Here is a 13951-nt window from a genome sequence, read left to right on the forward strand (position 1 = left end):
GAAACCGTTTTTTAATGTTACCGTTCTCGCTGTGATATCTGTTAAGGTGGATCACTAGGTGTTCTCAGTGCTATGCTAAACACTGCTTGAATAGCGTGGCGTTGCCAGGTAGTGTCGAGTATTTACTGGTGCCAGATAATAAAGAAAGTAATCATGGAATTCTATTTGGATACTTACTGGGGAAATTAGTTTTCAACCCTTACCGCAATTCACAGCTAAGTTCCACTTCTCGAACTGCAACGCTATAATCCAAGAAGTAAACGTACAAATTTGTCAACAACGCATTATGGCGTTCTCCGCAAGTTTCTTCTCAAAATCTGTTTCCTTAAGTGTAAATTAACATTTGAACAAAATGTGAATCATAACACGAAAAACGGTCAAACAATATATCTATTTTGAAATAAGATCGTTACTTTAAAGTACTTTACATATTCAAATAAACATTCCATAAAATTGAGCACTTCTAGTAAGATCTAACAGTGAGTGCCATCTTGTGTGCTCATCGCAAAATGAATCAATATTTTCTTTTATTTGTTACCTTTTTCGATATCAGAAGATACAACCAAATGAATCAGTGTCTTGTGTTATAACTGAAACATAACTTTATCTTATAGTACAATATTTATAATATATAACGTTTCCTTGTGCAGTAGTTAAGGAAATGAGCTAAAATATGTACTGACTTCCGGGTGGTGGTCCACCTTAACAGACAGACAGCTGGATGGCCGGACAGCCGTTCGATAAAACTTCCAATACTTATGCACAGCAGTGGTTGATCTAGCTCCGGGAGCCTGGGCTACCTCAGTTTTTTGAGTGACAAAAGTAATTAAAACTAATATTTTTATATTTTTGAAAGTTTATAGTAAACGTTCCATTTTATTTTTCATTGGAATTTTTTTCAAACATTAGATATAAGGCTTCAGTTGTAGTTTTTATCTTATGCAGTGTTTAAAACAATACTTGAGGTCCACAATGTCAAAGTCCAACCTAGCCATATTATCAATCTGGAGAGAGTTAAGTTCGAAACTTCTGCAGGAAACATGATAATTTGTAAACTCTCATGGTGAACTATGATACCTATCATAATGTGGGTTTTGGCTGCCTCTTCCCCCCAAGTTTTTACCTTCTGGATCTGCCACTGACGCATAATATAGTTTGGAAGTCTGAAAATGGAAGCAAAATGGTCAAACCTGTTTGAGAAGATAACTTCCGATTTTTACAATCCAGCAAACTACCTTTATTTTGTGACCTAGGAAGAAGAATCGAAATATCGTTCCTGCAAAACCTTGTTGAAATCTTAATGATATTATTATGGTCGAATACACTGAAGAGTGTGATCTCTCTATTTATATGTATACGTTGGTAAGAACACATAGATATGTCCAAAAATCACATTTTTCAATATGTATGGGAGCTATAAAACGCATATCAGTTGAAACATCGAATTCCACATTTGCTGACAAAACTTTATTTGTCGAAAGTAGCTACAAAGTAAAAATTATGCTCTTATTACAACCAGGAAGAATTTACCTTATATGTTAGATCAAGCATTGGCACCTACCTGTGGAGTGTAAACGTTAAGATAGAGGCAATCCTCTTCCCCTCCTTCGAAGTCAAACAACAGGTCTATTTGGACACACACAGGCGCATCTTTGGTGGCATCTCGAATTCCTTCCCATGAGTCAGCTGGCTGGGGAGCCTGAAACAATAAAACACAGATATAAGTAAAGTTCTCTATTGTAAGACCATTAGATTCAAACTCCATAGATCAAATCATATTTCTTAATTTTCAGGTTCCTTATGACTAAAAATTTAATATCATCGCCTTTGTAAACGAGTCCGCTTTTGTACCAACACATACGTGAAACGTTCAGACTAGAGAAAGTAAATCTGGCGAGCCCTATCTTCGCACTCAACCGGAGTTGGACATAAAAATTGATCGGGAGCTCGAGTGAGCCCTGAGGATAACGAACCCGAACGAGTGTGACCACCAAGAAGGTTGGTGAACGCGGTCCAAACTTGCATTGGAAAAATGAAATGAAATATTTTAGTTTAACGTCCTACGAGTCTTTCCTTTGGGCTAAGGGAGATGGATGATTGAGGCAAGTGAATGATGAAGAATTGGTGGAATGAGAATCTGGGAGGAAACAGCAGTATCCCGAGAAAACCTACGGGCACAATGCTGACCACCACAAACATATCTCTGGTAAATGGAAACAAACCAGCGATTCCACTTACCAGAGATAAACTCTCTACCACTCAGTTACCATGTCTCCCGTAACATTATTAAAACCAGAAGATGAATACTATCACTTGCAATTTCAATACAGGAATAAGATCAAACAAAGGACTTGTTCTTTGGAACGCCGCATCAGGTTTTTTTTTATTTTTTTAATGGCTTTTGCTATCTATTGCTTTTGCTCGATGGTAGTCAGTGGCGTTGCGTGTTACTTGCCACGGTGTTACTTGCCACTATTGGAATTTCGTGTTACTTGCCACGGTTACCTTATCGCATATTTATCTATCTATAACAGCGTGTTCGTTGCCACGCATCTGCATCTAGATTTGACCTTGAGGGGGTGGGAGTAATTTAACTGTGTTGTTTTATCTTGGCTGGAAAGCTCATTCTAGTTTCTTATAACAGCGAAACACACTTCCTTCCACAATTTCTTCTTTATATATATTTCTTCTTTAATGCTGGGCGTTTCTCTATTTCCTCAATTAATTTTTCATAGTCTTTATCACTAATTAAAGACATGCTAGTCACTAATCAAAGAATGTGTTAGTTTCCATCGCGAACACTTCTTTTCACGCGTTACACACGGAACGAACTGTTACGTGAAAAAACTTGTAGAAAACATTTATTTTTTACCTTTCTACTTGGAGATATCTCGGCAACTTTTCTGTTGCCGTTGCCTCAGTGAGCGGACTCCCATAAGATTCAATGCATTTTTAGATGTTGCGCAACTATTCCGATTCCGAGCTGTTGCCCTGCTGTCACCCTGCTTAGCAACACCTCGGCAACTTTTCGGTCGCCGTCGTCTCAGTGAACGAACTCTCATAAGACTCAATGCGTTTAGCCAGAGCAACAAGATAGTTGCCCGACAAAATGTTGCCAGTGAGCGGTAGGCCTAAGGCAACAGCTTGGCGACGAAACAGTTGGGCAACATCTAAAAATGCATTGAGTCTTATGGGAGTCCGCTCACTGCGGCGACGGCGACAGAAAAGTTGCCGAGGTACATCCAAGCAGAGAGATAAAAAAAAAAATAAAATAGATGTTTCGAATTACATGCTTTCGAGTTACTGAAGAACTTCAATTGTTTGTGTAGATTTGCAAGAATACTCCTTTCATCAGAATCTTGTTTTGTTTCTTGTATTTCGTGCGAGTTTTGTGAGTTTTGTGACACGCATAAATGTAACAAGGTTCCTATTTCTTAAATCAGAAATTTGTTTGTTTCTTGTGTTTCAGATGATTGCCTTGTTTCGAAAATTGCTTGGGAAATTACTCCCACCCCCTCAAGGTCAAATCTAGATGCAGGTGCGTGGCAACAGACACGCTGTCATAGACAATAAATATGCGATAAGGTAACCGTGGCAAGTAACACGAAATTCCAATAGTGGCAAGTAACACCGTGGCAAGTAACACGCAAACGTCAGTGGTTCCTCTAAGCATACTTGCATACTCCCCGTTCCCCTCTAAGTTACTTAACCGCCTCACAAGAGGTAAGGTAAATTAATTGTTAAAACATGCCACTCCTCGGAGCGTGAAGGACACTGTCGGATTGCAGCCATCTCACATTTTATGTTTTGCCCTCTGCTCAAAATTTTCTTTGAAGAAAAATTGATGGTCATCAATGTTCAAATCGGAAATGATAGACTTATATCACTTCCGGTTTGATTAGACTGTTAAGAAAGGAGATGAAACCTACTGTTGGGTTAGTCAATTCATATGTATAACGCTTCTCATTTTTTGCTACCTGTTCACAGACAGACTGACACCCTATTGTATAAAACTTCCGGTATTTATATATAACATAGTTTGAATGTATAATAAATACTGTTTCGAGACAATGGCAAATGTGATTGAATTGTATTTTCTACAAAAGAAATTAAATATTTGTTTTAACGAATCCAGATTACGCCTTAATTTATATAAAACTATGAATAATGGTCCTGAGTAGCAATGTGAATATTATGACATCTTTTTGCTCCTAAACGTGACTGTACAGTCTGCGAAACAAAAACAAAAACAAAAAAAAGAAAGAAAGAAAGAAAAAGAAAAAAGAAAGAAAAAAGAAAAAACTAACATACCTTAAGGGGGCAGACTACTAAATATTTTTGAAAAGCTAACAATTTTTCTTTCGCCCGTTTTTGGTAAGCGAAAAGAGATAATGAAATGAAACTTATCACAATAATAGATAATGTTACTCTACACCCGAAAATACGAATTGGATGAATTTTCAGTGTTGCTACCCATAGTAATTACAATGTGACCAGAATCCGAATTACTCAAAAATCTAGGTTAAGGCAGCGATTAGAAAAATAAACTCAACGGTAATTGATGACTTATCATGCTGTCTATGTTCCTTGTTAACTACTTTTTAAATAATATTTGTATTTATTTTTTAAGAACGTACATAAATTATTACAAAGTAAACAAGTTATTACAAAATAAATACAAATATTATTTAAAAAGTATTTAACAAGGAACACAGACAGCATGATAAGTCATCAATTACCGTTGAGTTCATTTTTCTAATCGCTACCTTAACCTAGATTTTTGGGTAATTCAAATTCTGGTCACATTGTAATTTCTATGGATGGCAACACTGAAAATTCATTCAATTCATATTTTTGTCTGTAGAGTAACATTATCTATTATTGTGGTAAATTTCATTTCATTATCTCCTTTCATTTACGAAAAACGGACAAAAGAAAAATTGTTAGCTTTTGAAAAATATTTAGTAGTCTGCCCCCTTAAAAACGATCAAAATGAAAGTAAACATAAATCTCTCCGCTGGTGTAGCAGCTAGGTAGTGTGCCTATGGTGCGCATTGTCTTAATTTCAACTCCCAGGGTACAAAGCTTTAAAATTCAAACATTAAAGTGGTTCCGATTTAGCCTCGAAATGCTGGTTCACTTCCCAATTATTGTTTCAGTGCTGAGAAAGAGAGTTAAACTTCAAGTAACCAGAAAATCAACCGATCAACTCCCGGTTCTCGTGCTGAGCTCACGTCAATGGTAGGCTATTCCCTTCAAGGCATCGTCGTTGCATAGGGAGGCAAGATATATATACAAATCTCACCTTTCTTCTTAGACCGAGCCACTTATACAATTTATATAGGGAACTTCCTTTTGTAAATGGTTAGTTTACACGTCTTTGGCATGGGAGACCACGATTCGATTCCTGACGGGAGCTCATATGGTTCCGATCCGACGTTACGCTGTAGGTCCACATCTCATATAGCTTCGCTGCTGAAAGAGACGCTAAGTTCAAAATTCAAATAGAATTTATATAGCTACCTACTTCTTTCTCCTCTGTCAGTTCAAATGTTTCTATTATTATTACTATTATTAATAATAATAATAATAATAATAATAATAATAATAATAATAATAATAATAATAATAAACATTAAAATATACCCCCGTCCACAGTAACTCACTTGCAGCATCCTGCATTATCAGAAAGTGTACACCATACTCTAAGGTGTGTATCGAAGGAAAGTTTTACGCTTTTAGAATCAGCAATAAACGTGGTACGTGGGATGTTAAACTGAAGTATTTCATTATCATTTATTTTAAATAAACAAAAGAAATGAAATCTTTCCGTTTTACGTCTCATACTGGTTAGGTTAAAGGGGACGATGATGATGATGAGAAATAAATGATATGGTGGAATGAAAAAGTAAGAGAAAACGGGAGAATCCCGAGGAAACCCACGCACACGGTGTTTGTCCAGCACAAACCTCACTTGGCGCGAGCTGGGATCGAACCAAAGACCCACGCACCAGAGGTGATCGCTCTAGCACTGAGCCACTGCGGTCCCTTATTTTAAATAAGCAACAAAAACAATAATAGCTGTGTAATTACAGTGGCTACTTTTTAGTTCTATTGAAAAATTCATTTAGTTAAGGTTGGCCTACTTGTCCATCCAGGGTACGAACACAAGAGTGAGAATCTCACAGGTGGCTCGGGAGAAATTCCACCGGGGCATATATACGATCATGCTTAACGTAGATCCTGAGTGTCTGAGTTTATTTCGTCCCTGTTTTTGATAAACCCTTACCAAAATAGATTGGGATAGAAACAGAAACATATCCAAAAATGAAATGAAATCTGAGTTTTACGTCCCACGGTTATGCCTGTGAGGCTAAACGAGACGGTGATGATGAGTAATGAATGAAATGGTGGAATGAAGAAAGTGGGAGGAAATGGGAGAACTCCGAGAAAACCCACGCACACGGTGTTTGTCCACCACAAAGTTCACTTGGCGGGGGCAGAAACATATCCAGGACAGTTAAAATGTCAAAGGTTCTCCCGCCTCGAATCGAACCCGGGACCACGTACAGCAAAGGCGCAAGCACTAGCCACTAGACCAGCGGGGAGGACTTACCGCTTCGACTATCGGAAGAATCATTCAATACCTGGAGCTTCCCATTCAATCTGAAAGTCCTGATTTTAATTTGAAAATGTTGAATTTACTGTTTTATGGTGTATATTTACAGTGTAGAGACATTTTAAGTTGTCAGATTGGGTATTATGAATGGCATTTTATAATTCCTCTTCCTTACATAGCGTAATTGTGGACATTAGAACTATAGACTTCAGTGTCGGAACTTAGTGGATAATCGGGAACATCGGACCTCATGTTGAAACGAGGAATGAGTCTACTTCACTCCAGCCAGGGCCGTAGGTAGGAGGGGGGCACGAGCTGGGCGGTTGCCCCTGACGCTGATACCAAGAGGGCGCCGAACGAGCAAGAAGAAAGAAGTGTAGTAAATGAGTAAACGACGCGTAGCCTCGAAAACGTGTTGCAGCCCTATCAGTGGCGAATCCAGGGGGCGATCAGGGCAATCGCCTCCCCCCCAGAAGAGGAAACTTTCTTTATTTTTATATACAAATAAAACTCATCCCAGAGTTTGGAGCTCTTAAAAGTAGCTCTAAGTAGCGGTATTACAATCCACCGCCCCCCCCTAGAAGTCCATCCTGGACCCGCCCCTGAGCCCTAATAAGTCAATATTGTTGTCGGTTTGCAAAGAAATACTGTAGAATTGTTAAAAACTTTCTTGCTCGCTCCGCTTGCAACCCAAACGTTTCAATAAATGTCACAAGTTTTTATTTATTACCTTAGAAAGTTATTATATATGATTTGTTAATGACGATATGAAATACAAGCTACCGAGTAATGACTTATAGTGTACTAGCAGCGTTCACCCCGCTTCGCTGGGGTCACCCCGGAACGCAATAAACTTTGTTACTTAGATAATTTTTACTTTTTCGCTTTCAAGTGATATGATAAAAACCATAGAAGATTGCAGTAAATGTTAACATTATATCGCCTGTCATTTATGTTAACCCGCCGAGTGACACGGTCATGTGGGTTGCATATAAATACGGTTAGATTTAGCTATGATGAGCTAACAAAGGATTTCTACGTTATGGACACTTGAATGGTCAATTATCTCAAGACACTGGTAATTGAAAATTAAAGTGATATGATAAAAACCATCTAGGGTCCAAATCTTAATAACCCCCCAAAAATGAAAGAAATTGGTTCAGCCGTATTAGCGTGATGAGCTAACAAAGGATTTGTACGTTCTCTTTTATATATATAGATGCACTGCAGGAGCGTTTTGAAAATCAGAAACAAAGTTTGAAGTACGTGTTCGGCAAATGATGATGATGAGTTTTAGATAATCACGCTTTTCTACCGAATCGAATAAATCACAACGATGAGAATGAAGGCTTTGAGAAATTCGCAAAGAAGTCTCCTGATTTTCCGTTACATATCACAAAAATTCTTTACCGTAAAAGAATATAAATTAAAATTGATTTTTTGAGTTTATCGTCCCGTTCAGCAGCGAGGCTATATGAGACGTGGACCTACTGATTAACGTGGAATCCGAACCACATGAGCTCCCGCCGGGAATCGAACCCGGGTCTCCCGCGCCAAAGGCGCGTACGCTAACCGCTTAGCCACGGATGAGCTCAGAAATTAAAATTCTATTTGTGTAGTCACATATATAATAAAATTACAGAAGTTTACAATTATTACTAGAAATTAATGCTACCATCCATTTTGAAAGTTTTAAAAGCACATAAAGTAGTTTCTAATATATTGAAATTTAATTTCTTATCTATTGTATGATACGTTATAAATTTCCATAACTGTTCTCCAAGTGGATTTGTATATAACCAAAGGTAGTTTTGTCAAGCTTAACAGAAAGTCCAAAATAACCCTCTTGAAAACAGCTCTTATTGGTAAAAGAAAACGTAGGCCTAATAATTACTTTTGGTTGTTGCAATGGTCTATCGAAGCAGTTTGATAAATCAACGTAGCATAACAACAAACGTTGCTTTTCTTATATATACTTCACTTCCGGTGCTTGGGGTCCCTGGGTCGATCCCAGCTCGCGCCGTGTGGACTTTGTGGCGGACAAACACCGTGCTCGAGGGTTTACTCGGGGATCTCCTGTTTCCTCCCACTTTCTTCATTCTACCATTTCACTCTTCTCTCATCATCACGGTCTCCTTCACCCTAACCGGCATAATCGTGGGACGTAAAACTTCGAAGATTTCATTTCATTTTTTTCCTCTTATATATACTTAAAAAATCGGTAAGGTGTCTGTAGGGGCGCTCTAGCTACAGCTCTTCTGAATGTATTATTCATATAAAAGCTACTGTAAGACTGAATCTTATTGAAAACTAAATGGGTTAACTGCCGCAGAGTAGATCCAAGTATATTGAACCTAGCCAAAACTGAACTAAGCTAACCTGCCCTACCATAACCTAGCCTAAGGCTTAACACATTGGATCTACGCTGCGACACAAAGACCAACTCAATATGTAATTACCTTGAATCTGAGTTCTCCAACAGGAGGTTTAGCAAATGGAATTGCTTGATAAGAATAGAAGTCCCTGTTTTTAAATGCTGATTTTTGAACTTTTCCTCTTAACGCTCCTTGTTGAATGTTAACAACGGGATTCGAACCGTCTCTGCAACTACTATCGGCAGTTGTCCATGTAATGCAGCAGAAAGCCACGAGCAAAGCCACATACAGATGTTTAACAAGAGGCCCCATTTCACGCGTAGCAGCAGACACACACACTCACACTGAAAACCAACCAACGACTAATTTCGTACTCTTCAACACTATTTCTGGACGCAATTAAGTGTTTTTTGTTGACACTTTCAAGGTTTAGAAGTGTTGCCAGTAGAGTAGAAATTTATGTAAGATCAAAAACAAAATATTTCGAAGGTCGGCCTATCAGCCCTGATACAACATTACTTGATTTGGAGTAAGCATCCCTTTCAGCAGCAAGGCTATATGAGACATGGGCTGACAGCTTAACGTGGGATTTCAACCACACGAGCTCCGGTAAGGAATCGAACCTAGGTCTCCCACACGAAAGGTGCGCGAACGAACCGCTTGGCCGTGGAGGAGCTCCAAATATTATTTCAAAATATTAAATTAATAAACTTATTAGTGACTAAGTTGGTAATGAGCTAATAACAGTGGCGTATTTAGGGGGGTTTATCGGGCTCAAGCCTCCCTCGAAATACCACGTACAACAATAATACCGTGTGCGTGGGCTTTCTCGGGATTCTCCCGTTTCCTCCCACTTTCTTCATTCCACCATTTCATTCATTACTCATCATCATCGTCTCCTTTAGCCTAACCGGCATAATCGTGGGACGTAAAACTCAAAGATTTCATTTCATTTCTTTTCTTTTTAATTGAAATGATATAATTGTGAATGGAAGCGTAGGTGGACATAATAATTTTGTTTAAAAAGAAGGAGGCACAGATTATCAAGGGAAGTGTTGGACATTAGTTCCTATTTGACATTCAAATTTGCGTATAAACTTATTAACTTTCTTGAGAGTGGTCACTTTCGCAAACATTTTTAGAGGGAAGGAGAGTCAGGGGCGGATCCAGGACGAACTTTTGAGAGGGGCGATGGGTTGTAATACTGCTACTTAGAGCTACTTTTAACAGCTCCAAACTCTGGGATAGCTTTTATTTATATATAAAATTTTAAAAAGTTTCCTCTTCTTGGGGGGGGGGAATCCCTCTGTACGCCCCCCTGGATCCTCCACTGAGGAAGTCGGTACTATTATTATTATTATTATTATTATTATTATTATTATTATTAATATTAATAATAATAATAATAATAATAGAATCTAATAATAATAATAATAATAATAATAATAATAATAATAATAATAATAATAATAATAATAATAATAATAATAATAATAATAATAATAATATATTAGAATCTATGCAATACGCAGAAGCAACTGTTAAAAAATAATTGTCGATAAAAATGAATATTAGTGATGAGGTGTGAGGAATGAACGGGATTTTTTTTTTAAAGAATAACATTAAACGTAATTAGAAAGAGGAAAATAAGCGGTTTTAGACAATACATAAGAGGAAGCTGTATTCGAGGAAGTAACAGAAAAATGGTGGTAGGAAAACGAAGAAAGGGAAAGAGACTGCAACTAACATAACACGGCAATAAGTCTTAGATTAAAAAAGAGATAGTATTAGCTGAAGACAGTATATGAAATCAACTTAGTTCAAATGAAGTGAGCTGCCAGCAGAGGTAATTATCCCTTTCAAACTTTCCAATGTCCCACAAATTACCGTTTGCTCCAAAAAGGTATCTTTTCCCTTCAAAATATACAATTCTTTTGTTTGATTGTAACATTTTCAATGAAAAAAGAACATATCCCCCTAAATATTCTCATAGGCATAACGTACGCCATAAAGCAAGTCTGGGTACCCTGAGCACTCTGTCTGTCAGTAAAGGTAAAATGCCTATGGCAAATGAAATGAAATCTTTAAGTTTAACGTCCCATGGTTATGCCAGTTAGGATAAAGGAGACGGTGAAGATGAGAAATGAATGAATTGCTGGAATAAAGAAAGTGGGAGAAAACGGGAGAACCCCGAGAAAACCCACGAGCACGGTGTTTGTCCACCACAAAGTCCACACGGCGCGAGCTAGGATCGAACCAGGGACTACAAGCACCGTAGGTGAACGCTCTACCACTGAGCCACCGCGCCCCTCCTAGGGCAAACGAGTTGGGCGCCTTGCTGCCAGTAAATGTAAAATACCTATGACAAATGAGTTGGGTATTTTATTTGCCACTAAATGTAAAATACCTGTGACAAATGAGTATGACAAATGAGTATGACAAATAAAGTTTGTTTCACATTTTAGAACTACCGTATACTTCCGAAGTATGTGAAATTAGAATTGAAATCGGATGTAGTGATCTGTAATTTCCGGTTAGAACAGGAGTTTAAGACCAAATATAGATTTTTTTTTTTAACACTGAATCCAAAGAAAAGCAATTTCTTGGTATTAAGTATCAATAACTACTATAAAGGAGTCCATATTGAAATAAGAAGTTGTACTTGTTTCTTACTAATTCGAGTTTCTATAGAAATATATAAATGTATATAATAAATCTATTTTCGGGAACCTAAATTTACATTTTTAAAAAATAAACATCCTATTCGCTGTATGAGAATCAATGTTGAAACCGGAAATAGTAGTCGATTTTTACCATTTCCGGTTTTTATTAGGGAGGATACGTAATATTGAATCACCTCACACATTACTGGTAGTGAGTTTTTCAGTGTTGCTGTTGATAAAACGCTACGCAATATGTTGGTCCCTATAAGGAGACGGTCGCTTGAGAACTTCATTTTGTGCTCAGTTAGCAACACTCCATTGCGTAAGATATTATTGAGCATGTCTGTGGGTACAATGTTTGCTTACTATACTGTTATGCAAATGTCATTTTGATTACTCTAATCACTTTGAAGTTCTTTCTGTGTCAGTGTATCTTTCGCACTACTATCTTCACATGATTCTAGATACTACTATCCTCTGAATCTCCTGTGTTTCAGTGTGTCGGCTCTTAAAAATTTGGATTTCTCACTTTTCTTCAGTCCTCTATCGATTACGCATTGTGTGATTGGGCAATGCTATTATCAATATAAGATGTTCCCTTGTGAGCATTATTGCTACCGCTGGAGGTGTTGACTGGTAAAGTCTGTCTCGATTTTTACTAATTATTATTAAATTCTTCATGATTTTTAAATTCTAAAATTTCGCGATACACATTAGGGAACTGAATGACACCCAAGTGTGTTGCGACACATTCGTTGAGAACCACTGCTCTAAGAGTGCTTGAAACTTTTGAATCTGTTACTTGCCTATTTTTTTAAACTTGAAAACAGTGTTGCCGTACAAAATCCCATCTTGAAATCAGACGTATATTCTTTTCTCCCCACCCCCGATTCATATTCATCCCATTTTTGCAGGTTCAAGTTTTGCTTTCTTTACTTATGTATAGCACAGTTTGGAAATTGAGTAAAAGGATACAAGTAGTACAAATCAAAATGTATTGCAATTATTTATCTCTAATCTCCTTGCAACCCTGAAAAGCAAGTCTTCAGGAGATATCAAAGGTTTTGCTATGACGTAACGATTACAGCATAATGGTGACATTGCAAAGCTATTCTGTGAAGCGTGGCAAATCAAACGAGAAGAAGAAGAATCCGCTATTAGAAGATAAGTACCGTAACAAATATTTACAAGGCAAAAGGCGTGTCCTTGACTTGTCCAAACGTCCAACAACCGAAAACAGCAAAACGAAAGTTGCTAACAGCGGGAGGGGAAGACATTTTGTTTATTTTGTTTCTCACTACATTTAATAGTTGCTTCCGCTCATGCAAACGTACCTGGCTTTCTTTCGAGGACAAAGAAGTAAATAAAGAGGTAGGTTATGTCGGCATTATAATCATAATGCTCTTTAGTTACGAAGCGTAAGTAATCATGCTACGCAGAATACATGGGTTGGCTAATTGTTTATAGGTCACTTTTCAGGTCATATGAGACCGGATCTGCAGTTTAGAGATAGGATTGGAACAACTATTCGGATTCTTATCGTAGTCAAGTACTACCCCAGGGAGCATTTTTGCCGATCCCAAGAGGTTCATCCAATACATGGCTGAAGTAGCGCTGTTATTGGCTACGTACCGATGACGTCACAAAGTTTCAAGTTCAACCTGCTACTATGCTTATTGCTTTCGTTTCTCTGTTTTCTGTGTGCGCGCGTTTAAAAAGACAGAGCGACAGGAAATTATCAATACTCTTACTTTAGTCCAGGAATAGTCAAAAAATGGGCGTTTCTTCGGAAAAATTAGAAGCCAAGGTTTTTCTTCACAAAAACGTTCATTAGCTCATTCTAAATGACATATCAAAAGTCCCCGACTTTCTCCTGTACGCTTCCCCTTTTTTCGGGGGATGGAAGTGGAGGAGGAAAACGCAATTTAAAATACTATCAAATTCAGCTTATTTGCATGCTAACCTAAATATTCCGAATAAAAAAACAAACTTTACCGGGAACGCTTAGCACATTTGCTCGTAAATGTTTCACAGGAAGTCCCAAAGAATATCGGGCCGGGTTTCGGAAATATGACGTCATCAAAATGGCCGACACCAGAATTTGTTGTGTTTTGTGGGAATGGTTATAATTTTCCGCAGAATAGTGATAAAACCGTCGTTTTTGTTTCAGATTGAAGATAATTAATTACTAAATGTACGGAATGAAACGTGCGTCTACATTGTTAATTTCTTTCGAGATACAATAACAAAAAACTAGTTTTTGAGTACCTGGTTTTAAGTATAAATTCAAATAA

The 13951-nt window shown here is 37.6% G+C and overlaps 1 protein-coding gene across 1 annotated transcript in view; it reads right to left on the reverse strand.

The window, feature by feature from the left end:
- The window catches only part of LOC145663182 (juvenile hormone esterase-like), an 83223-nt gene extending 73843 nt beyond the window's left edge, over positions 1–9380 (reverse strand). Inside the window, exons 1-2 of the mRNA XM_081729515.1 lie at positions 9079–9380; positions 1562–1699 (exon numbers count right to left, since the gene is read on the reverse strand). Coding sequence (XP_081585641.1) covers positions 1562–1699; positions 9079–9306 — 366 coding nt within the window. The 5' untranslated portion in view covers positions 9307–9380. The remainder of the gene's footprint in view (positions 1–1561; positions 1700–9078) is intronic.
- Positions 9381–13951: the final 4571 nt, after the last annotated feature.

This window comes from Thermobia domestica, chromosome 10, assembly GCF_964235325.1.
Source record: "Thermobia domestica chromosome 10, izTheDome1.hap1.1, whole genome shotgun sequence".
NCBI lineage: Eukaryota > Metazoa > Arthropoda > Insecta > Zygentoma > Lepismatidae > Thermobia > Thermobia domestica.